General features: G+C 35.9%; 1 protein-coding gene across 8 annotated transcripts in view; it reads right to left on the bottom strand.

Annotated features, from left to right (window-relative positions):
* Positions 1–2,022: 2,022 nt before the first annotated feature.
* LOC133777743 (phosphomevalonate kinase, peroxisomal) overlaps positions 2,023–26,795 on the bottom strand; it is a 43,223-nt gene continuing 18,450 nt past the window's right edge. For 5 of the 8 annotated variants that reach the window (XM_062217473.1, XM_062217476.1, XM_062217477.1 and 2 more), the window contains 2 exons: positions 5,944–6,195; positions 2,023–2,444 (listed from right to left, as the gene is read on the bottom strand). In XM_062217473.1, the coding sequence (XP_062073457.1) occupies positions 2,298–2,444; positions 5,944–6,195 (399 nt within the window). In that variant the 3' untranslated portion in view covers positions 2,023–2,297. Of the gene's footprint in view, positions 2,445–5,407; positions 6,196–26,795 lie in introns of those variants that run through there. The other 3 variants (XM_062217474.1, XM_062217479.1, XM_062217480.1) reach the window with 3 other exon arrangements.

The raw sequence follows: 26,795 nt of genomic DNA on the forward strand, positions 1-26,795 counted from the left end.
AACAAAATCATTCATTCAATATACATGTAAAAAGAATGCAAGAAACTCACACAACATTTAATGTATACATATATGTAGATATATGTAGATCGCTCTGGTACCAATTGTTGATATTATTCTAATAAAATCAGGGACGCAGTGAAAGAGAGTGGTGGTTTCAAAAATTATTAATACCGAGTCAAGATCAATACATATATTTATACATTAAATCTACAAAAAAAAAAAAAAAAAAAACCTCTTGTAGCCTATCAAGAGTGAGTCCTTGACTCTTTTTGTATAATCAAACGATCTTCATATCCACGGAAAGACTCACACCACAGTCTTCCAAGTCATTCCTCAAACACATAAGAAAGTGTGTGGGTATGTAAGATTCACTTGTTTTATTATTTAAGCTCTCTAGATGTTCTCAACACATGACATCTAGAGAGTTTGGAGAAGAGAAGACTTTAGAGAGTTCTAGAGAATTTTTCAGGCTTAGAAAAATCTATTGATTGTTTCTGACTGATACGTCTGCTAAAAGATCGTATCTTTTTCAAACTTATAAAGATAATAAAATAATTTTATTTTCTTTTAATTTAATTTAATTAATTAAAAATTAACATGTTAGATTTTTATTTTAATCAAATTAAAACAATAACTAAATAATTAAATAAACAAATAATATTTAAAATTCAAAATTTAAATCCCACGGACACTTGGCACATGAGTGTGGCGCCACTCATTGTGCAAGCATACACACACTCATGTGTCCCTAATTTTTCTCATTGTTTGTTTAATTAAAATTAAGACAATATATTCATTCAAAATTATTATAAATATTATTTTAAAATAAATATCAATTAATCCAAAATTAACATTATCTTAATTTACCAGTTTGAATAATTATCTTATACTAAGATAATATTTAACTATCTATAATATTAATTCAAACACTGAATAATATTAATTTCAACTAATATAAAGTTTTTCAAATAAAAATTAATTAATTAATTAAATAATAATTAATTACACATAATTATCACTTAGCCCTAGAAAATTAATGCATTTGCAATTTAGTCATTTTCTCCATTAATCTTGCCTATGACATATTTACCCTTGACAGTGTAGGACAGATGAGACAGAGGGGCCATGAACCTATAATACTAAGCTTCAATATAAACTCTTTAATTAAATAATCTTATTTGTTAAATCCATTATTACTCAACTATAAATATGGAATTGCACTCTTAGTAATTATAGAATTATATTTACAAAGTAATCTTTTGCAGTCCATTGATATAATAATATATGTAGTTCTGTCCTCCATTTATTGGTTCACTAATTAGAGCTGGTCAAGAATTATTGTTTTACCCTTCTAATTACCTCTCTTTCCTTAAGTACCATTAATTCACCAATGAATAATTAATCTATAATCATATTATAGATTTGAGCTCAATATTTATTATGTCCCATAATTAACCCTTAAGGGAACCAATATTTGTTCTGTTAGGAAAGCATGGATTCTATTATTATTAAATCATGTTCCTAGCCATTCAAGATATTGAATCTCCAAAACAAAAGTCAATAGCATCATTATATTAAGAGACCTTAATGAATGAATCAAAATATCCAATAAACATGAACATGAGTTCATGACTACTCAGGGTTTAGACTGATCAACAAATGATCATCTTCTCATATGTGAATTAAATATTTATGGCAAACGGTAAATTTTATAAAGAAATTAATTCACATCGGTCTTGTCATATATAATCGTAATTATATAAAGTACATTTTACCAAGATGTTTATCTACATGATTAATCTAAAACTAGATTATTTGCATCCAACTATATGCTTAGTAAACCACACTAGAAACCATTAATTAAAGATTACATACTTTAATATATCTAGCTATTTTATTCATTATATATGATTTTAATTTTCTCGTACGCATACATGATCATATTCTCATAAGTGAATTTGTAATTTTCTGATATTTATTTATATAAATTATTCAAGCAATAATTTCAATAATCAAATATAATAAAATTATACTTTTATTTAAATCAATAAGAGTTTCTTTTCACATGTTTTTAGGGCACCAACCCTAGCATGAACCTATATAGACTCCAAGTTAGATACAATCTTCTTAAACATAAATAAATGATTTTCAAGAGATGTACCTTTTGAGAAATGATGAGAATACAAATGCTGCTTCATGTGCATTTTGCTGGTCAAGCTTTTTGTCATACACAACTACTCCCATTTCAACCACAATGTCGCAGTACTTTTCTCCTTCAAAACGTCTTGTAAAATCTAATTAGACAAATGAAGATGAATATGCGATAGAGATTTTTTATCCTTAGGCTCATTTTCTTCTTTAGTCAGTGATGAGGGCATTTTGTCAATCCTTAGTAATGCATCATCCAAATCCATATGAGCAAGAACAACCTGCATCTTAACCTACCAAAGCGTAAATCTAATGTTGCGATCCAAAACCAGGATATCATATTTCACATATGTCATTGCCTAAATTAAACCTGGCTCTGATACTACTTGGTAGGAAATATAATAATAGACAATGAATAGAAAAATAAAGATCACACAAAAATTTACGTGGAAACTCCAAAGGGAAAAAAACCACGGTCAGAGGAGAAAAATTTACTAGGTCAAAAAATGAAACAAGAGGGTTTCAAGAATACAACTCAAAGAGTATACATGCAACTCAGAGAGTATACACAAAAAGGAAACCCTAAAATGATAAAGCTTCTTGGGTTGAGCCTTTAGAATTTGGGTCACAAACGTAACAATTACCCGAGTACTCACGGATAGGCTAGAGTCCAATTGGATGTTAAAAGCATTCCCAATAGCTTCTCCACTTTATTCTTCAAAATACATCACCAAAACCATATATATATATATATATATTATTTTACATTATACAATCCAATTGTTTCTCTATTTTTTTCTCTAGATTTTTTGTGTTGAAAATTTAGTGTTTATGATTTTGGTTTTGAAAAGAAAAAGAAGAAGAATTTTTGTTACTGAAAAGAAGAACAAACAAAAGGAAGAAGAATAACATCTCCACCTCAACTTCACTCAAATAGATCTGAATTTAGAATTTTTATAACTATTTTGGTAAAATTAGATTTGAGATCTGAGATTTTTTGTTGTGATTTGGTTGTGATGATGAGAATATGAACACTAATAGATCTGAGTTCTGAATTTTTATAATTATTTGAGATTTGAGATTATGTATTTTTTGCGTTGTCATTTAGTTATGATGGTGAGAAAATGAACATATTATTAGTTTTGTTTTTGTTAATTTTTTGGCTTGAAAAAAATGAATATATTTACACTAATTTATCATTATTTAAAATAGTTTTTTAAGTTACTTTTCATTTAAAAATATGTTTTTAATTTATTAATTAATAAAATTTGAGGGCCTTTTGGTTATATTTAAAAAAATATTTGACCAAAATCAAACCCAAGATGTTATTTTGTTTCATTTTACAAAATAAGAGTCTGGTTTGTCATTTAACAAAATATATGGGCTGATCGAATATTTAGAAAAAATTAAGAGGCCACAATGACATTTTTCCTTTCAAATATGAAAGTATGAGGTGAGTAGAGAAAATGGGAGAAGAGAGATATTATTAGAACATGTTTGAAAGATGAATAATAATTTCTAAATAAAGCATCTGTAGTGCTATTTTTTATACTTTTTTAAAAATATTTTAAAGATATATCTATTTTATATCGTACTTACTTTTGCATTTTACTTTGTAAGTTGTCAACTAAATTTGATTGATAATGAATGGAAGACCTAACTATGATTAACTTTTCAATACAAATATAAGGTGAATTTGTAAAATACATGCAATTCATAGTTTTTTTTTTTAAATACGTTTGTGAAAAATAATTACGAAAATATTTATTTATTTTTTTACAAAAATTTGGAGTGGTGAAATTATAAATACGTAGTGACAATTTCGGAAATAATATATACAAAAAACAGTTGCAACAAAATATTTTTATAAACAATATTTAAAGACTAATTCGTAATTAAAAAATACATATTTTGTAACAAATATTTATAGAACTAATATTATAACTAAAAAAATAAATTTTTATTTACAAAATTATTTTGTAAATTTAATAAATTTTTGCAATTAATTTTTACTAAACAAATTTTCAACATTTTTATAGTTTTTTCTCCATATTTTAATAATATTATTTTTGTTTACCCATATTTTATTTATGATAGCCGGTTAGTAGTGTCAAATTATTTATTTTAAAAATTAATATGGTAGTAACCGGTTACCATAAAAAAAGTTTATAAAACAAAATTCCATAAAATGTAAATATATATATAAAAAATGCACAAGATTAAAAATCCCATATTTATCAAACTTATGGGGAAAAAATATCTTATAGAAAAAAGGGTTTATGTATTTTTAGACCCTGTGTTTTGGCTCATTACCTGTTTGGACCCTGTATTTTAAAAAATTACTTTTTGGACCTTATATTTTCTAAAATAGTTCAAATAAACCCCTGAACTCGATTTTGATCAATATTTTTTGAACTAAAATCACAAATAATTCATCAAACTAACAATTCAGAACAAAAATACAGTCATTCTGCCTAAGAACTGTATTGTTATATTCAATTTTTTGTTCATCAAAATCAGGTTTAAGGACCTATTTGAACAATTTTACAAAACACAAGGTCCAAAAAATAATTTGTTAAAACACAGGGTCCAAACAGTATTAAGGCAAAACACAAGGTCTAAAAACGTATAAACCCTAAAAAAAAAAATACCTTATTTCATTTCATGTTAACTATATCAAGTTTAAAACCAATATATATACGGGACATGTATTTGTTATAAAATCCAGATTTAGAGATCATAAATATAATTTAGCAAATACTGTTTAAAGCTTTACAAGTAACTTGTGGATCATGACCATATTACATGAGTTTTTTCTACTATTAGAACCAGTCACGAGTGGTGTAAGAAAGAGAAAACAAGCAATTCAAAACCAAATGTCATCTATGTCTTAGTATCATTATCTACCATTTGAGAATTCAAATTAAAAATGTTTAATTTTTGTTTTTAAAATTCTATTGATTAATTTTTACATCTCTTGCAACTCAATCTGCTTAACAAATCGACCATAAAACTGATAAACTAGTCACATAATTAAGCACTTACGGGTTACTATTTTCCAAGCACAGAACAAAGCAGAGAGCTAAAAGCCCCCTCTTTTTCTTTTTTTCCAACTTATAAATTTAGTTATATATACTTTTAAATACAACTTTCTTTTTTATTTTTTTTGGAATCAAGATTTAAAAAATACAACAAGTCTCCCTCATTAAATTCGCTGGCTCAGTCATGTTATTTCGGAAAGGCCACAACACACACCTTAAACAAAGTTAAATGTGAGTTTGCCACCATCTAAAAGCTGTTGGAATCAATTTATGATCATATACAAAAGTCTTGGTGCTTAATATTACTCCTCCATAATATAGAATCATAACAAAAATCATAACTGAAGAAGTTACACAATTTCATTCTAGGTTCAATAAAACCAAATTGAATTAAACCAAGCTCGCCATTTGTACAGCATACAGCCACATCAAGACAGACTTTCTACCTTAAAGCGGTCTAGTTACATCCTTGATATAAATTAAAGAAACAATTGGTTATTAACATGTTTGACCTTGAAGTGAGAAAAAAAAGAAAGCATTGACTTACAAATATCGACTTCTTTATTGTACAACTTATTTTTCATCAAATTAAATTATGAATAACTTCTTTGTTGGGCAACATTTATGGATTAAAAAATTTGGTGAAAATAATTTATCTTCATCTTTTGTTTTCTGTGACCTTCACCAACTGATTTTGTATCAAACACGATTTAAGAATATGTAAAATATTATTCCTTAATCAAATACTTACCGAGGAAATGGATGAAGTAATCTCACTGGTTCGAGGATCAGTAGCCTCCAAAGAAACACCACGAGGATCTTCTCTGACTAACATTGCGAGAACATTCTGTGAACTCCATGACTTTATGACATGGTTGCTTGATTCCCCTAAAGTAACAGCAAATACTGCATCAAACCCACCTGCTCCAGGAACTCCAGCTAACAATACACCTTCCATATTCATTGTAGAATCCAAAAGTTGTGTTTGTGAACTTGGTTCAATCTAAAATTTTGAAAGCCACGGAATCTATTAGGAACAGTAACAAACTAATAGTAGAAATAAGCAATTAACTTCTTCAAAATAAAAAATGAGAACTCTAAAAACTATGAAGAAAATAATTCTCTTATTTTATTTTGAGAAGAATAGTATACATTTATAGGGCTGTACAGAATAAATGACATAAATACCAAATCAACTAAATGATATAAATAAGGAAAGTACATAAAACTATACATATACTATGGATATAGTCAAATCATTTTGATTGACTGTACATATTGATGACTCCAAACTTGTCTAATAGGAAATCAAATACTTGCTCTGTTAGTCCATTTGTAAGTATGTCAACCAATTGTTGATTAGCAGGCACATACTTGATACTAATAATTCCTCCATCGATTTTTTCCTTAATGAAGTGACAATCCACTTCTACATGCTTTGTTCTATTATGGTGAACGGGATTATGAGCAATACAAATAGTGGGTTTATTATCACAAAAGAGTTGAATGGGATCTTCATATTTTATCTTCAACTCTTCAAGCAATCTTTTTATCCAAATGGTTTCTGATAGACCTCCTATCACATACATGTACACAAGAAGAGGCAAGGGAGAGAAGGCCACACATGGTTGAGAGTTAGATATGTGAGGAGGGTTGTGTGTGTGGGGGTGCAGAGGTTTATGGTCTACCGAGAGCTAGTTAGTAAAATTCCACGGTAGCAATTTCACAGTGAGTATTCATTTCTTTTATTCCATATTTCTACTCTAATCTCAAATTGCAGGGAAGTTTCCTAACAAATTGGTATCAGAGACCGTCATCCGATGGGACCAAAGAAAGATGTGTCAATGGAAGTCATCGAGGAAAGGTTGGAGAACTTACAGCTGGGTTTTCGATCGGAGCTCATGGGGGTTCGATCTGACTTCCAACACTTAAAATGGACACGCTGAAATCTGAGTTTGCTTCAATTCAGAAGAAAATGGACTTCATCCCGGGTCACATGAATCAGCCCCTTCAAGCTTCAGGGCTGCCAAGAACAGAGACAACTGCTGCTAGCAATGACCGACAGTGGAAGGCAATGGAGGCGGAGATCTCGTCAACGTCGAGACCGACCGCAACTGATCAGTGCCCTTCTTCCTAGCCACAGTCAACAGAGAACCGACCTGTGGCCCTATTTCGATCATGCATATGGTCGGGATTACCGACCCCCATGAATGGAGCTCCCATTGTTCGCCGGCGACAATCTGGATGGGTGGATCTTTAGGGTCGAGAGGTATATTTTGCTGAATAGATTATCTGAAGCACATACGTTAGAGGTAGCTATAATTGGATTGGAAAGAGATGCACTTTCCTAGTTCTAGTGGGAGAACCAACGGAGGCCGATAACTTCGTGGATGGAGTTGAAAACATTGTTGCTGTTGAGATTTTGTATAGTACCAGTCTAGTCAACGACGGAGGAGTGGTTGTCGGTGGTTCAGAATACCACTGTCAAAGATTATCTGGTGAACTGGGAGACATTGGCATCTCAGGTCACTGGGGTACCCGAACACATTCTGGAAGAAAGTTTTGTCAAGGGTTTGAAGGAAGACATCAAGGGGCCTCTACACATTTTGAAACCAGTGGGCCTAGCCCAAATCTTAGAGAGCCTAACACATAGAAGAAGGGCACCACTTGTAGACATTGGGCCCAAGTGTGAAGGCAGCTATTGCGAAGACCACCCCTAGTTCTCTCACGATTCCACGAGCCCTACCATCATTCTCTTCTAGAAGCTCATCGACGACTCGTTTGGTTAGCTGCTCGATGGCAGCTTCGCTCTCCACAGCTCCGGTCAAAACAACAACCCCAACCAAACCGCCACTCATGCACCGGCTAACAAAAGCAGAGTATCAAGACAAAAAAGCTCGGGGAGTTTGTTTCAAATGTGACAAAATTCCGTAGGGGAGATGAATGTGAGCAAAAATTTTTACAAGTGATGTTGATGATGGATGAGGAAGAAATATCTCCCAATTTTGACTCTCCACCACAAACCCCAGATTCGTCATTTGAAGATAGCCCAGAGGAAACGTTAACGACACTCTCTCTCAATTCCTTAGTGGGGATTTCTTCAGCTCATACAAGGAAGTTGGCTGGAAAAATTGGCTAGCAACAAGTCACGGTGCTCATAGAGAGTGGTGCTACGCATAACTTCATCTCCACAGAAGTCGTTCGGGCAACTAAACTGCCTCTAACAGAGACTACTTGTTATGGAATACTACTCGGAACCGGGAACAAGGTGTGAGCTGAGGGGATTTGCTCTCAAGTTAAATTGGATTTGGGTACTTTACAAGTAGTAATAGATTTTCTGACGTTGGATTTGGGAGGAGCGGATGTCATTCTGGGCATTAAGTGGCTAGAAACCTTGGGAAATATGTAGGTCAATTGGCGGACCATGATGATGCAATTTGAGGTGGCTAGTGCATTAGTCACATTACAAGGTGACCCAAATCTTTGGAAATCCCAAATTTGCCTCAAAAGTAATGATGCGTACAATCCAACAAGAGGGTCAGGGCTATTGGGTGTAGCTGAGTTCCTTGGTTCGAGATGATATGATCACAGAGAGTGTAGTTTCATAGTAAGTGTCGAGGGTCATGCAGCAACATTTAGGGGTCTTCAATATGCCTTCCGGGTTACCGCCAAGAAGAGTTCGCGAGCATACGATCACACTTGGAGAAGAGGCTGGTCCAATATCGATGTGCCCTTACCGTTACGCACAAGTTCAAAAGGATGAAATTGAGCGTTTGATGACAGAGTTGTTGCAGTCTGGTATTGTGCATCCTAGTGCTAGCCCATTTTCGAGTCCGGTTTCTCTTGGTCAAGAAGAAGGATGGGAGCTGGAGGTTCTGCATGGATTATCGAGCCTTGAATAGAGAAACAGTGGCTGAAAAGTTTCCCATTCTGGTAATTGATGAGCTATTTGATGAGTTGCATGGGGCTACTGTCTTATCGAAATTGGACCTCAAATTGGGTTACCATCGAATTAGAGTGGCAACGAAAGTTGTGGAAAAAACGACTTCTGTATTAAATAGCCTGGATTACGAGAGCTAGGAATCTCTCCCAAAGCTGGATTTCATTTCTTTTATTCCATATTTCTGCTCTAATCTCAAATTGCAGGGAAGTTTCCTAACAGTTTCACACACTCCATGAACCATAGTCTTGTACTCTGCTTTTGCATTGTTTCTTGCAACAACGGACAACTTTTTACTTCGCCAAGTTTACCCCATAGGAGAGCACAGTAACTAGAGGTGGAATTTCTGTCATCGATTGAAACAGCCCAATCGGCATTTGTGAATACTTCTACCTTTCGATCACTTGTTTTTTTGAAATATAGTCATTTCCCTAGTGTTTGCTTCAAGTATCTCAAAATTCTATAGACAGCATTAAGATGTTCTTGACAAGGATTATGCATATACTGACTTACAAGACTTGCAACAAAGGCAATGTCTGGTAGAGCGTGTGAATGATAGTAAGCTTGCCAACCAACTGTTGGTATCTTCCTTTGTCAACTATATCTCCTTCGAACATTTTTGCTTTGTTCGCAAGTTCAATAGGAGTTTTACTAGACTTGCTTCCTAGCATACTTGTTTCTTTCAAGAGGTTGAGAGTGTATTTTCTCTGAGACACGAAAATACCCTTTTTGCTTTTTGCAAACTCCATACCCAGAAAATATTGCAATGCACCAAGGTCCTTAACCTCAAATTCCCTAGCCATCATTTTCTCGATCAAATTCATCTCTTCGATATCATCACCAGCAACAATAATATCATCGACATATACTATTAAGATGGTTACTTTTCCTTTTTAAGAATGCTTAACAAACAGAGTATGATTAGATGAATTTGAACTATGTAATGGCTTGTTATACTACAAAAAGCGCCTGGTAATCACGTCTACTGCCTCAGATTTTAGACGAATTTCATAACACAACCGTTGGAGGTCACTCGGGGGAGCTGAAAACCTATAAAAGAATTATGGCAGAACTGTTTTTGGGAAGGGATGCAAGCTGATATTCAGAAATATGTCAGAAACTGTACCGTTTGCCAACAAAACAAGCTTCTCACCACATTACCAGCAAGTCTGCTGCAACCAATTCCACTTCTAGCACAAGTTTGGGACAAGATAACAACGAATTTCATAGAAGGGATGTCAAAATCAGAGGGATGGAACACCTTACTAGTTGTAGTGGATAGTTTGAATAAGCATGGCCATTTTCTAAAACTGAAACATCCATATATAGTAGTGACCGTGGCTGATGTCCTTAATAGGTGTCTTGAAACCTACTTGCGTTGTTTCACTTATGAACAACCAAGACGATGGTCCAAGTGGCTAGCCTGTGCAAAATTTTGGTACAATTCATCTTACAACACCTCCCTCAAATGCTCTCCGTTTAAGGCTCTATATGGTCGAGAACCTCCAACCATTATTCCTTATAAAAAGAACACGACTATCACATCAACTATTGAGGAGTTATTGGAATCTCGAGATGAGATATTGGACAGCATTTGGATGAATCTCCTACAGGCTCAACAAAAAATGAAGGCTCAAGCTGATTTACAAAGACGTTCGGAAGAATTCGAAGTAGGTGACAAAGTGTTGCTAAAAATCAGACCTTACACACAACAGTCCCTGGCCAAGAGGAAAAATGAAAAACTTTCAGCAAGATACTATGGTCCCTATCCAATCCTACAAGGATCGGCAAGGTCACTTATAAGTTGCAGCTACAGAATCAAGCTACCATCCATCCCGTCTTCCACATTTCCCAGCTTCGTCGAGCCATTGGAAACCACCACTCGTCACCCAACATTTCCCCAACAGCTTACAACAGACTCGGAGCATTGTGTGCAACAAGAGGCAGTATTACAACAGCGACATGAGGCAGGAACTACGGCAGATTCTGAAGTGCTTATCAAATGGCAGTCCCTTCCGGATTTCGAAGCTACATGGGAAGACTTCACTACCATCAAGACTCAGTTTCCAACATTCCACCTTGAGGACAAGGGGAAGGTTTTGCGGGGTATTGATAAGCCCCAGGTCCGATTTGCTTATCAAAGGAAGAAGGCTAAGTGAATTAGTTTTTAGTTTAGTTGTCATGTAATAATAGGTTACTAGTTATTTAGAAAGATTGCTGAAGTGTCATGTAATAATAGGATTGTTGGTTAGTCTTTGAGATGGCTACATAAATGCATTAGGGTCATGGGATTAGAGAGTTGGGAGTGGAGAAATTAAGAGTCTGACTCATTGTGGAGAGCCCAACCCTCTCAAAAGGTTGGAATAGGAGAGTACAAGCCCTTGAAAGCTTGTTAAATTGTACTTTTGTTATCACATCAATAAAGATTTCTTTGAGGGATTTCAGCAATTGGGGTTGTGAGATTGAAAGTTAGATTTCTTACTAAGAAAAAGCTATCACAACTAAAATATTAGGACGAGACGAAGGAGTTGGATTAGGAAGAGGAGTTAGAGTAGAAACAGGGACAACTGAAATATTAGGACGAGAAAGAGGAGTTGGAGTAGGTTGATCCAGTAGTAACTTTAACTCTAGGGTGTCCCACGACCACTGAGCTTCTTGCACTAGAGAAGGATGCTCCCCCTGAAGCGAGGGGCGAATTATACGGAGTATCTTCAAAAAAAAATATCGCATGAGACATGCCTTTTTGGTGAGAGGACAGTAGCACCGATAGCCTTTTTGAGTAGGAGAATAGCCAATAAAATTGACTTAATAGGCCTAGGGTCAAGTTTGCTGCGATCATGAGCATGGATATGAACAAAAGCAACACAACCAAATGTTTTGACAAGAAGAGTATTGGTGGAAACATGGGGATAAGATAGGTGTTAACAGTCAGAAAATAACATCAAAACGTTACAGAAGGATGTTTCAGTTTCCTAAAGTCTATAGGAATTCTCTTTTATTGTATTTATGTTGTATTAAAGATAGTTTGATATGTAAAACTATATATAAGCCTAAGTTCTAGTTTGTGAAAATATACAGAAAAGAAGAATACATTTTCTTCTCCTCACCATTTTATAATAGGTGAAGTACTGAGTGTGGTGTTTGAAACTGAAGGGGACGACTTGGTAGACGATTGATAAAGTATGTGGTCCCCAAAGATACTTTGGAACATTCATGGTAAACATGAGGGCAAGGGCTACTTCCAACAAATGGTGATTCTTTCTTTTGGCGACACCATTCTGTTGAGGGGTATCAACACAAACTTTGATGGATAATATAAAGGCGAAGAGGAGAAATAATTTTTCATTAATTACGTGTGTTTATTTACAACCTAGAATCGATATTATATAGGATATGTACAAAATCAAACCCCTTTAATACAGAATAAAGAAAATCCCTATAAAATAGGAAACAACATAAAATCAGGAAACTAAATCAATAGGATACGATTTCCTCTCTGTCAACACTCCCCCTCAAGCTGGATTATAGATATTGATGAGTTCAAGTTTGTTTAAAAGGAAATCAATCTTCTCTTTAATGAAATGACGATCTACTTCTACATGTTTAGTTCAGTCATAATGTATAGGATTGTTGAAAATCAGAACCAAATCAGCAAAGATTTGGAATTATATAAATTATTTGTAATATAGTCTTAATTATTTGTAATTATCAGCAAAGATATTTGTTTCCTAGTTTAGATAATTTTGTTCCTCATTCTTAGGGATTAGAATAATCTAAAATATTTTGTAGAATATTGACAGATGTCATATACCCTGCATTTGCCAATTTAAAGGCTCTAATTCTATCAAAATAATCATCAAACTTTTTCCTCTTTGTTTTTATGGTATCAAAGCCAGGTACTTTCCAAGCCATTTTAGCCTTTGTTTAGATCTCAGTTAGCCATAAAAAAACATGTCTGAAATTTCTAAAATCACTGCTGTCATCCCTACTGTTCTAACAGCCCCTTCTCAAACCGCAGCCACTAAAATAGCCCACTTTGTTCAGATCACTACCATACGATTGAGTGGGGCAAATTTCTTGTGGTGGTCACAATATGCGAGGATGTATGTGCGTGGGAGAGGCAAGATTGGTTATCTAACTGGAGACACTAAGGCGCCTGAAAAAACTAACCCCAACTATGATGTTTGGGATGCTGAAAACTCCATGATTATGCCTTGGTTAGTCAATTCTATGAATGAAGATATTAGTGCTAATTATATGTGTATTTCCACAACAAAAGAATTATGGGATAAGGTGACCCAGATGTATTCAGATTTGGGAAATCAGTCCCAAATATTTGAACTGCAACTGAAACTTGGAAGTTCACAACAAGGAGATGATGATGTGACAAAGTGCATTAATTCTCTAATGAGAATGCGGCAGGATCTCAATTTGTTTGATGACTATGAACAGGAGAGCGCTAGGGATCTCGCTCACCATCATAAAAAAATGGAGGATGATCGAATCTTCAAATTTCTTGCTGGACTTAGAGTCGAATTTGATGAGGTACGTGGACGTATCAATGGTAGATAGCCCTTACCCCAAATAGGCAAAGTGTTCTCTGAAGTTAGGCGTGAAGAAAGTCGCCAGAATGTCATGCTGGAAAAAAAAACAAGTGAACCACTTGAAAATTCTGCCCTTATTTCTGATGCTAATACTGCTCGTTTCTCTGAAAAGCAGCCATCTTTTAATGGTCGAGCACGTGTTTGGTGTGATTATTGCAACAAACCAAGACATACTCGTGAAACATGCTGGCAGTTACATGGCAAACCAGCTGATTAGAAGAGCACTAGAGGTGGCGAAGAGAAGAACCGTCCTACAGCTGCACACGAAGCCTCCAATCTGAACCAAATTCTCAGCAAGAACTTAAACAACTTCTGAAATTGCTAAATTCTAATCCACAATCTAGTACTCCTCATGTTGCTTTGGCACAATCAGGTAGAAATTTGAATGCTCTTTCTAGCTCTCTAATGTTTGCACCTTGGATCATTGATTCTAGTGCCTCCGACCATATGACAAATAATTCTACATTTTTTAACTCTTATTTTCCTTGTTCTGGACATCACAAAGTTCGCATTGCAGATGGTAGTTTTTCACCAATCGCGCAAAAAGGATCTGTAAAAATATCCAATAATATTGAATTAAAATCTGTTCTTCATGTCCCTAAATTGTCTTGCAACCTTCTTTTTGTTAGCCAGCTATCAAAAGACTCTAACTGTCGTGTTGTTTTCTCTGATTCTTACTGTGAGTTTCAGGACCAGATTTCGGGGAAGACGATTAGCATTGCTAAAATAATCAATGGCCTCTATTATTTTGATGATTGTCGTCAGTTCGAACAAGCTCAAGGTGGTAGTACTAGTTCTACTTATGAAACAATAATGCTTCGGCATCAACAGTTAGGGCACCCTAGTTTTCTCTATTTGAAACACTTATTTCCTAGTTTGTTTAAAAGTGTGGATTTAAAGTCTCTTTATTGTGAACATGGCTATTTATCTAAAAGTCATAGTAATTCTTATAAACCTATTGGATATTGCATGTCTCGTCCTTTTTATCTAATTCACAGTGATGTTTGGGGACCTTCAAAGGTTATAACTTTGTCTGGAAAAAAATGGTTTGTCACTTTCATTGATGATCATACTCGGTTGTGTTGGGTTTATCTTATGAATGCTAAATCTGAAGTTGAATATTTGTTTAAAGACTTTCATAAAATGATTGAAAACCAATTTCAAAGTAAAATAAGCATTCTTCGAACTGGTAATGGCACTGAGTATTTTAATCAATACTTAGGACCTTTCTTATGGTCTACAGGCATTATTCACCAGTCCACATGTCGTGCCACCCCTCAACAAAACGGTATTGCTGAACGTAAAATCGTCATTTACTTGAAGTAAGTCTAGCTCTAATGTTTTCTATGAACTTGCCTGTTATCTAAGGTGAAAAGAATTGTATTCTTCTACTTTTCATTGAAAAATGATACATATTTATATACAAACTAGTATAGCTATCTTAGGAAACTATGTCAATTAGGATCTCTACAATTAATCTAATTGATAACTAATTGACAACTATATACATGCTGTAACACTCCCCCTCAAGCTGGAGCATAAATATTAATCATGCCCAGCTTGTTACAAAGATAATCAACCCAAACCCCATTCAACGCTTTTGTGAAGAGATCCCCTAATTGTTCTCGTGTCTTCACATACTCAATAGAAATCAAACCTTGCTGAATTTTCTCACGGACAAAATGACAATCAATTTCAATATGCTTAGTTTGCTCGTGGAATCCAGGATTGGATGCAATGTGAAGGGCAACTTGATTATCACACCATAATTTTGCGAGTACTGAAGTTTTAAGACCTACTTCAATCAAGAGCTGATAAATCCATATTATCTCGCACACAGATTGGGCCATAGCCCTACATTCTGATTCTGCACTGGATCTTGACACAACATTCTACTTCTTACTCTTCCAAGAAACCAAATTTCCGCCAACAAAAACATAAGAACCTAAAGTGGATCTTCTATCCATTTTGGAACATGCCCAATCTGCATCTGAAAAACGTTCAATATGAGAGTGATCATGATTTGCATATAAGATACCTCGTCCTGGTGCTCCCTTCAAATAACACAAAATTTGCTCTAACGCTGCCTAATTGGGGATGTCATAAACTGACTGACAACACTGACTGAATATGCAATATCTGGACGAGTCATAGTAAGGTAATTCAGCTTTCCAACCAACCTTCTATATCTCTCAATATCCTCAAATAGTTCTCCATCTTTTGTAAGGTGCATGTTCGGCATCATTGGAGCACTATAAGGCTTTGCTCCCAATTTTCCTGTCTTAGTTAACAAGTCAAGAACATACTTTCTCTGAGATAGAAAAATACCTTTCTCACTCCTTGTGACTTCAATACCCAAGAAATACTTTAGCATCCCCAACTCCTTTGTATGAAACTAAGTATGAAGAAAAGACTTGAGAGATAAGATTCCCACAATATCACTTCTAGTAATCACAATATCATCCACATACACAACTAACAAAATGATACCAAATTCTGATTGTTTGTGGAACACAGAATGATCTAACTTACTTTTCATCATGCCAAAATTTTCAACAGCCTGACTAAATTTACCAAATTAAGCCCGGGGACTCTATTTCAAACCATACAAAGATTTTTGAAGACAACAAACTTGGCCATACTCCCCCTGAGCAACAAAACCAGGAGGTTGCTCCATATACACCTCCTCCTGAAGATCACCATGAAGAAACGCATTCTTTATATCAAGTTGATGCAAAGGTCAGTGATGAGTTGCTGCCATTGAAATGAACAATCGAACAAACAGATGTCAATTTTGCAACCGGGGAAAAAGTGTCAGAATAATCCACTCCATAAGTTTGAGCATAGCCCTTAGCGACAAGACGAGCTTTCAATTGAGCAACTGACCCATCCAGATTAACCTTAACGGCAAATACCCATTTGCATCCAATAGTCCGTTTCCCTGAAGGTAAATCGACCAAATCTCAAGTACCATTGTCATCTAAAGCATTCATCTTCTCTATCATTGCATTATGCCAACCAGGATGAAATATGGCTTCACGAACCGTTTTAGGAATAGGGACAGAATCAAGGGAAGCAATAAAAGAACAAGATAAAGATGACGAGTGATTATAAGAAACAAAAGAAGAAATAGGGTAAGTGCACTGACGTTTACCTTTGCGCAGGGCAATAGGAAGATCATCATTTTGGACCGGATCTGATGACGAAGGAGCAGGTGTAGGACATGAATCAGGAGGTGGACGCCTGGAGTAGACTTACGTAATAGGAGGCCTGATTGGAGTTGTGTTTGTGGCTGAGACAGGATCAGAAGATGTGATAGAGTATACCAACAAATCATCATCCTCCCCCTGACTAGTAGAAATAGGTGTGGATGGAAAGTAAGGTGTGTCTTTCATGAAGGTAACATCAATTGAGACGAGATATTTGTTAAGACTGGAACAATAACACCTATACCCTTTCGGAAGACGAGAATAACCAAGGAATACACATTTTAATGACTTTGGATCTAATTTAGTGGCTTGCGGACGAACATCTCGAACGAAACAAGTACTACCAAATATCTTAAAATTAACTGAAAATAATGACTTATTGGGAAAAATGACCTTATAAGGAATCTCACCATTAAGAACAGAAGATGGCATGCGATTAATGAGAAAACATGCTGTAGAAACGGCATCGGCCCAAAATAGTTTAGGAACATTCATTTGAAATAACAGGGCTCGTGCAGTTTCAAGAAGATGTCTATTTTCACGTTCTGCGATGCCATTTTGAGATGCAGTATCAACACAAGAAGTCTCATGAAGCATACCATTTTGAACCATATATGAGTGAAATAAATGTGATGTATTTTCTTTGGCATTATCACTTCGCAAAGTACGAATAGAAACATTGAATTGAGTTTTGATCTCAGTACAAAATGCACAAAATATAGAAAACAACTCTGAACGATTTTTCATTAAGAATAACCAAATTACACGAGAATAATCATCCACAAAAGTAACAAAATATCTGAATCCAGGTTTAGACAAAATAGATGAAGGACCCCAAACATCATAATGAACTAATTCAAAAGGGACACTAGCACGTTTATTAATTCTAGGACTCGAACTAAGACGATGGTGTTTGGCAAATTGACACGACTCACAATCTAACGGAGACACATTACTATACTGAGGACAAAGTTTCTTGAGCAAAGGAAGAGATGGGTGACCCAATCGACAAGAGCCTCGTAAGCGGAAGTGACACTAGAGCAAGCAATAGAAGTTGGTGGCAGTGGGTCAAGAACATAGAGGCTTCCAGACTCATGTCCTTTTCCGATAATCTTTTTCGTCATAAGATCTTGAAATAAACAATAATCGGGAAAAAATGAGATGCAACAGTTAAGATTACGAGTGAGTTGACTGACAGAAAGCAAATTAAATGATAAATTAGGTAAATGTAAGACAGAGGACAAAGAAAGCAAACGGGTAGGATTGATAGTGCCAGATCCACGAACACAAGAAGACGACCCGTCAACTAAAGTAACGGGATGAGTGGAAGCATGTGATTGAAAAGTGGAAAAGAGATTAGAATTACCTGTCATATGATCTGTGGCACCAGAATCAATAATCCATTTGGAGAATGAGGAAACAAGACACGCATTGGATTTACCTGAATCAGCAATAGCACTGACAGAAGAAGATGAAGGCTTGAGTGATTCCTGATACTGTGAGAACTTGGCAAATTCATCGGCAGAAATAAAGACTGATTTTTCAGAGGTATCATCAGTAGAGGCAACGTTGGCCAAGTGTTTTTGCTGATTTTTGTACTGAAGCTTTCGACACTCAAACTTCGTATGGCCTGGCTTTTTACAGTAGTTGCACATAATGGTTCCAAAGTCCGACGTTCGAGTTTCAAATCCGTGCGAGCCACCTCCCTTGTTGCCAGTATGATTATTTGATCTCCCAAGAGCATAAGTATTATTCCGACCGACTAAAGCACCATGGAGAACTTTCTGTGCGTAAAAGGCGACTAAAGACATCTTGGAGAGAGGAGATCTGGCACTATCTTGCCAGCCAAAAAACTCATAATTGCAAACCCCAATTTGTGATGAACTCTAATTTCGAATCTCAAACCCAGAACCCGGCTCTGCTTTGATACCATGTTATCTAAGATGAAAAGAATTGTATTCTCTTACTTTTCATTGAAAAATGATACATATTTATATACAAACTAGTATAGCTATCTTAGGAAACTATGTCAATTAAGATCTCTACAATTAATCTAATTGATAACTAATTGACAACTATACACATGCTGTAACAGTACCCAAGTATTTGTGGGGTGAAGTTGTTTTAACTTCATGTTATTTAATAAATAGAATGATGCCTAGCCGAGTTTTGAACTATCAAACCCCCTTGAGTTGTTTTCAAAAGAATTTTCCAGCAAGTCGCTTAACCTCTAAACTTGATTTAAAAATATTTGGTTGCATGGTTTTTGTTCATATTCCTACACCATTTCGCTCCAAGTTAGATCCTAGAGCAGAAAAATGCATTTTTTTGGGGTAAGCTTCAAATAAAAATGGATATAAATGCTGGAATCCAGTAACAAAAAAAATTCATGTCAGTATGGATGTAATATTTCTTGAAAAACAACCTTATTTTGGAAAAACTCATCTTGAGGGGGAGAAAAGTTATGAAGATCAGTTTTGGGATTTAAATACCACTACTCCTATTCCTAGGATTTACTCATTACCAAAACAACAACCAGATTCTAAATGATGTTTCCAATGTTCCAACCCATGAAAATGTTGATGATTTAAGTCATCCGCATGTTGAGACACAAGCGGAAGTACCACCAAATAATCTTGAACTTCGTGTTTACACTAGACAACGATTTCATCAAACTAATGAAGATCAATTGATTATTCCACCACCCCAATCATCTCCTCCAAAAACTGGTCTCTTGGATACCTCAGGTGATTCTTCTAAAAATTCCAATAATCCTATTCTTTCTGTTCTATATCAATCTATTGCACTTAGAAAATAAACTAGGTCCTGTACCCAACATCCTATTGCAAAATACCTATCCTGCCATAGACTATCAGAAACTCATAGAGCATTTACTTCTAATATTTCTCATGTGTTTGTACCAAGAAACATCCAGGAAGCATTAGATGATCCGGATTGAAAGATAGCAGTTTTAGAAGAGGTGAAAGCTCTCCATAAAAATATGACATGGGAAGTGGTCGATCTACCACAAGGGAAGAAAACAGTCGGCTGTAAATACAAAGCAGATGGCAGCATAGAGAGATACAAAGCGAGGCTGGTGGCGAAAGGCTTTACTCAAACCTATGGCATAGATTACCAGGAGACATTTTCTCCTGTTGCTAAGTTAAACTCAGTCCGCATCTTACTTTCTCTAGCAGTTCATCATAACTAGCCTGACATTAAAAATGCATTTCTAAATAGTGAACTAGAAGAGGAGGTGTTCATGGAGTTACCTCCAAGATTTGAAGGAAAATTTGAAAATGGAAAGGTATGTAAACTAAAAAAATCTTTGAATGGCCTTAAGCAGTCACCACGGCCTTGGTTTGAACGTTTTGGGAAGGCTGTAAAAAGACATGGCTATAACCAGAGTCAGGCTGATGACAGCATGTTCTACAAACACTCGAGAAGTGGAAAAATAGCAGTGCTTATCGTCTATGTTGATGATATAGTTTTGCCAGGGAATGACTACACAGAACTTGCAGAGATTAAAAAATTGTTGTCAAAAGATTTTGAAGTCAAAGATCTTGGAAGCCTAAAATATTTTCTTGGTATGGAGTTTGCAAGGTCTAAAGAATGGCTTGTTGTCCCACAACGCAAGTATGTTCTGGATTTGTTAAAAGAAACAAGTCTACTTGGATGTAAACCTGCTGAAACACCAATAGAATATAGTATAAAGCTTCAGCCTAAAAATTCAGATGCACATGTGGATAAAGAGCAGTATCAACGATTAGTGGGAAAACTCATATGCTTGTCTCACACCCGACCAGATATTGTCGTTGCAGTAAGTGTTGTAAGTCAATTCATGCATTCTCCTGCAGTAGAACATTTTGATGCAGTCAAGAGGGTACTAAGGTACTCCAGAAAAAAGGGTTGTTGTTTAGAAAGAATGATACTCTTGGAGTAGAAGTTTACATAGATGTTGATTGGGCAGGAAGCGTCACTGACAGAAGATCAACCTCGGGCTACTGCACTTTTGTGGGAGGAAACTTAGTTACGTGGCGTAGTAAGAAACAAAGTTTAGTGGCACGAAGTAGCGCTGAAACTGAATTTAGAGCAGTTGCACTTGGCATTTGTGAGATAATATGGATTAAAAAACTTCTTTAAGAACTAAAGATGGGAATTCAATCACCAATGAAGGTTTACTGTGATAACAAATCAGCTAACTTAATAGCTCACAATCCCGTTCTTCATGATTGAACCAAACATGTCGAAATTAACAAACATTTTACAAAAGAGAAATTGGAGAACAGACTCATCTGTATGCCTTATGTTCCCATTACAAATCAGATTGCAAACATTCTCACTAAAGGGTTACCAACCAAGAAGTTCGAATACTTAATTGGCAAGCTGTCCATGAAATATATTTTCTGTCCAACTTGAGGAAGAGTGTTGAAAATCAAAACCAAATCAACAAAGATTTGAAATTATATAAATTATTTGTAATTATCAACAAAGATATTAATTTCCCAATTTAGATAATTTTATTCCTCACTTTTAGGATTAGAATAATCTAGAATATTTTGTAGAATATTGACATATGTCATATACCCTGTATTTGCCTATTTAAAGGCTCTAATTCTATCAAAATATTAATTTTATTTTTTCCTCCGAGTTTTTAAGGATTATGTGCAATAATGATGGTAGACTGATTATCACAGTAAAACTGAATAGGGGCTTCATACTCAATCTTCAACTCCTCTAGTAGGCGTTTGATTCATATTCCTTCGAACACTCCATGGGTCATGGCTCTATATTCTGCTACTGCACTGCTTCTTGCAACCACTAATTGCTTTTTACTTCGCCATGTTACCACATTATGATAATGATAAGACCCAACTACTTGCTGAATGTTAGAAGCAATAGACCAATACCAAATTCACAGACAATTATAGAATGAGAGAGTTGTTATTCAAATCTCCAAAGGACCCAAACACCAAGTACAAGTCTCATAGGTTACCGAGAGCCTGGGTCTCTCCTGATGCAAGAAAAGGAATACAAATCTAGCATGCCCTCTCTCTCTCCTCCTACAGACGCTATATCAGCTCAACTCTAACTAACTCGAAAATTACCACACTGTCCACTGTAGTTTTGTGTGAATAATACTTCTAATCTGAATTTATTGATGAATAGTATGGCCTATATATAGGCTGAATACAAAGAGCTGGACAATAAATAAGGAAAAAATACAGCCTAAACTTAGCTGTCAATTACAACCTAAACTTAGCTGTACAAAATGTATTTACAATGATATTTCTACACTCCCCCTCAAGCTGAGTTGTATATGTTATACAAACCCAACTTGGAACTAAATTCTTCAAAACTTGTTCTTGGTAGGGCCTTTGTTAGGATGTCAGCAATCTGTTTCTTTGTAGGAATGTAGTTGAGCTTAATAATCTTTGAATTCACCTTCTCAGAAATGAAGTGTCTGTCTATTTCAACATGTTTAGTTCTATCGTGGTGAACTAGATTTTTAGCAATGTTAATTGCTGCTTGACTATCACTGTACATTTTAAAGGACTCAGAAGAGTCAAACCTCAATTCATTCATGAGCCTTTTGATCCACATCCCTTCACAAATACCTAAGGCCAAAGCACGATATTCTGACTCTGCACTACTCCTTGAGACCACAGACTGCTTTTTACTACGCCAAGTAACTAAATTACCCCATACATAGGTGCAATAACCACTAGTTGATCGTCTATCGATCAACTCTTCAGCCCAACTAGAGTCTGTGTAAACTTCCAAGTCTCGGTTGTGTTTTTTAAAGTGCAAACCAAGACCTGGTGTCATTTTCAGATACCTTAGAATACGAATACACTGCTTCCAAGTGCTCCTCACAAGGATTGTGCATATGTTACTAACAATGCTGACAGGGAAGGCGATATCAGGTCTGGTATGAGAGAGATAGATTAGCTTTCCTACTAATCTTTGATAGCTCCCCCTCTCTACTGGAGTTGAATCCACTCTTCGATTAACTTTTAAGTTTGGATCTATGGGATTGTCAACCGGCTTGCTCCCAATCATTCCAGTTTCTTTTAGAAGATCTAGGATATACTTTTGCTGAGATAAAACAATTCCTTCTTTCAATCGGGCTACTTCCATACCAAAAAAGTATTTGAGGGTTCCTAGATCTTTGATTTCAAATTTGGAGGCAAAAAGTCTTTTGAGATCTGAAATTTCTCCAAAGTCATCTCCAGTTAAGATTATGTCATCCACAGACAATGAGAATTGCTAGCTTCCCAGTTGAAGAGAACTTGAAAAATAGAGTATGATCAGCCTGGCTTTGAGTATATCCATGTTTGACAACTAACTTTGCAAATTTGTCAAACCATGCCCGAGGTGACTGTTTCAAGCCATAAAGAGATTTGAGAAGTTTGCACTACTCGACCACTGGAGTGTTTCTTCACCCCTGGTGGAATTTCCATATAGACTTCTTCGAGATCCCCATTCAAAAAAGCATTCTTCACATCCAACTAATATAAGGACCAGTCACAATTTACAACAAGTGACAATAAAACTCTTACTGTATTAAGTTTGGCTACAAGAGCAAAGGTCTCCTGATAGTCAACACCATATGATTGAGTGAATCTCTTGGCAACTAATCGAGCCTTGAATCTGTTGATACTCCCATCTGAATTATATTTGACGGTGAAAATCCACTTGCAACCAACTGTATATTTGAGGTAACTCAGTGAGAACCCAAGTACCATTTTTCTCAAGAGCATTCATTTCTTCATCGACTGCGGTCTTCCATTTAGGATCTTTCAAGGCTTCATAAATGTATGTGGGAATCTAAACAAAATCAAGAAAATACAAAAGCTCAGTACATAGGTCTAACACCCTTCCGATGAGTAATAGGTAGGTCGAGATCATCAATAGTAGGGGAAACTAACTCATGAGTCACGGAATCCTTACCTTCATGATTTTTGAGGTTGAGAGGGCTTTGATGAGTGTTTGAGCAGTTCTTGTCTTGCATGTTGACCTCTATATTTCCAACTTTTCTCCTACTATAAACACGAAGTTCTTTGTTACCTATATCAAAATGTGCTTGAGTTTGAGGTGGTTGTAAGTTTGAAGGAGTATTTGGATTTTCTAAGGAAGGTGGGGTTGGATTGACTATAGAGAAGGACGGGTTGGGTGTGTTTTCTGGACTGATATCTGGTTGGACAGGAAAAAAAGGCAAGGAAGGACTAGTTGATTGATCTGGTTGGATAGGAAAAGAAGGTCATGAAGGACCAGTTGATTGATCTGGCTAGATAGGCGAAGAGGGCAAAGACTGAGCACTATGATGTTTGTGTGTCACAACATTGGGTTGAGGAAATGCTGCTTGATGATCCTGAAGAGTTTCCTAAAGTTGATATTCCTGTGAATGCTCCTCCTGAATACCAGATTTGGGAAAGAAAGATTGATGTTCAAAAAAGGTGACATCCGTAGTCTTAGAGATCTTTTTTGTAATTGGGGAGTAACATTTGTACCATTTTTGAGTGTTGGAATACAAGATGAAGAGACTTGTGAGACTTTGGATCATGTTTTGTTCTTTTGTGATCATAAATATGGATAAAAGTTGTACATCCAAAGACTTTAAATGGAAGATCGGAGGAGAAGGCGGAGATATGAGGGAATGTTGCAAGTAACAGATTTCTGGGAGCTTTGAATTGTAGTACACGGCTAGGCATACGATAGATGAGATAGGTGGCTGTGAGTAAGGCTTCACCCCAAATCTGTTTAGGAACATGATTTGAAAACATGATAGATCTAGAAACTTCAAGAAAATGTCTATTTTTCGCTCAGCCACTCCATTTTGTTGCGGAGTATCAACACATGAACTAATGTGAACACTACCTTGATCTAACAAGTATGGACCAAGAATGGAGTTAAAATATTCCTTTCCATTATCAGTTTTCAGGATTTGGATCTTTCGGTGAAATTGATTTTGAATCATGGAATGGAAAATTTTAAAAATAGTAGTTTCGGATTTTTCTTTCATAAGGAATGTCCATGTTGTCCTAGTATGATCATCAATAAAGGATACAAACCATTTAGATCTATTAATATTTGTTACACGGGTCCCCAAATATCACTATGCATCATCAAAAAAAGGTTGTGAAGGTTTGTAAGGAAGACTGAGATAAGAGTTTCGAGTATGTTTAGCAAGTTGACATACTTCACAATGAAAGAATTTTGGTCTTTTGTGTACAAATTACCGAGGAAATAGTTTTTCAAGATAACCAAAATTTGGATATCCTAGTCGAAAATGCCACAACATGGCAAAATTTTCATTCGAAACAGACAGAATTGAAAACAAAATCTAAATTGGAATGGTTACCACAACTGAATTTGTGAACTTGTTTACTTTTAGGAGAATCCTTGAGAATATAGAACCCATCATGTATTTCAGCACTGCCAATCACCTTCTCCGAGCCCTCAACCTGAAATTCACAAAGATTTGGATAGAATTTAGTGACATAATTCAGATTTCGAGTAAGTTTGCTTATTGAAAGAAGATTGCAAATTAGTTTTGGGACAAATAGAGCAGATGAAAGGAGAAGGTCATCTGATAATGTTACAGAGCCAGTCTCTATCACTTTTGAGAGAGAACCATCGGCAATTCTAACGGTGTGGGATTTAGCACATGGTTTGAAGGTGCTAAAGACTTGTAAATCACCTGTCATGTGGTCGGAAGCCCCTGAATCAACAATCCAAGTACCTTTGTTGCAGGTTGCAGTAAATGTGTGAGACGTAGATCCTTGATGACACATTATGCTGACATTTGCCTCGGTGGAAGATAGATTTGGCTGCTGCATACACTGCCCAAGAGGTGTTAGAGTTGCATCGATTTTTTCCTTTGAGGAGTGGTTGACTTCCAAGTCTGAAAATGGATGACTTTATGAGAGGAATTGGTGACAAGAGCAGTTGATTGAGGAGTAGATTTGGCTGATTGGAGAAGTTGAGGAGCAGCCATTGATTTGAGAAGCTGATATTTTTGAGATTGACTTTTAGATGAGGAGTTGGCTATAACAGCCATTGATAAGAACAGGGAAATGCAGCAAGGAGTGCCGAGGAGGACGTCGCCGGAAAAGCTCGTCGTCGGGGTGCTGCACACGCCTACATGCGCGTGGGAGATGGGCCGGAGATGGAGGCGGCGCGTGAGGCTCACGCGCGGCTTTGCTGAGTGCCAAACTTCAAGGTTTTGCTGGCCAGAGGTGCAGGAAGCTTCCTGTGTAGGAGGTGCGAGTAGTAGATTGCCCTAAAATTATTTTCTGAGGTTGAGCTCAAGAGTGCAAAACCCTAATTTTTTTACTGAAAAGAGGGCAGAAAAAAATTGGAAAGATTTTCCAATTTTTAGACTACTAATGCTCCAATACCATGTAGTTGTGTGAATAATACTTCTAATCTGATTTTACTGATGAATAGTATGGCCTATATATAGGCTGAATACAAAGAGCTAGACAATATATAAGGAAAAAATACAACCTAAACTTAGCTGTCAATTACAACCTAAAATTAGCTGTACAAAATGTATTTACAATGATATTTCTACACCCACACTCACAAACAGCCAAGCCAACACACTCAAGCCTGCCCATCGACCCGTTTACCCCTCCTAGCATAAGTGAATCAGACCTCGGGTCTATCATTACCCTCCCAAAATCCTTAACCTTGTCCTCAAGCGAATGGTGTCAAACGACTCCCATGTAGCCTCGAACAAGGGTAAGTTTTGCTAGTGGATGAGCACTTCGATTTGTTGGCCGGACTCTGTGGAACGACGACGAACATCCAAAACCTTCTCCGGTTCTACAATGAGCTCAAG

The sequence above is a fragment of the Humulus lupulus genome, chromosome 5, assembly GCF_963169125.1.
Source record: "Humulus lupulus chromosome 5, drHumLupu1.1, whole genome shotgun sequence".
Lineage (NCBI taxonomy): Eukaryota > Viridiplantae > Streptophyta > Magnoliopsida > Rosales > Cannabaceae > Humulus > Humulus lupulus.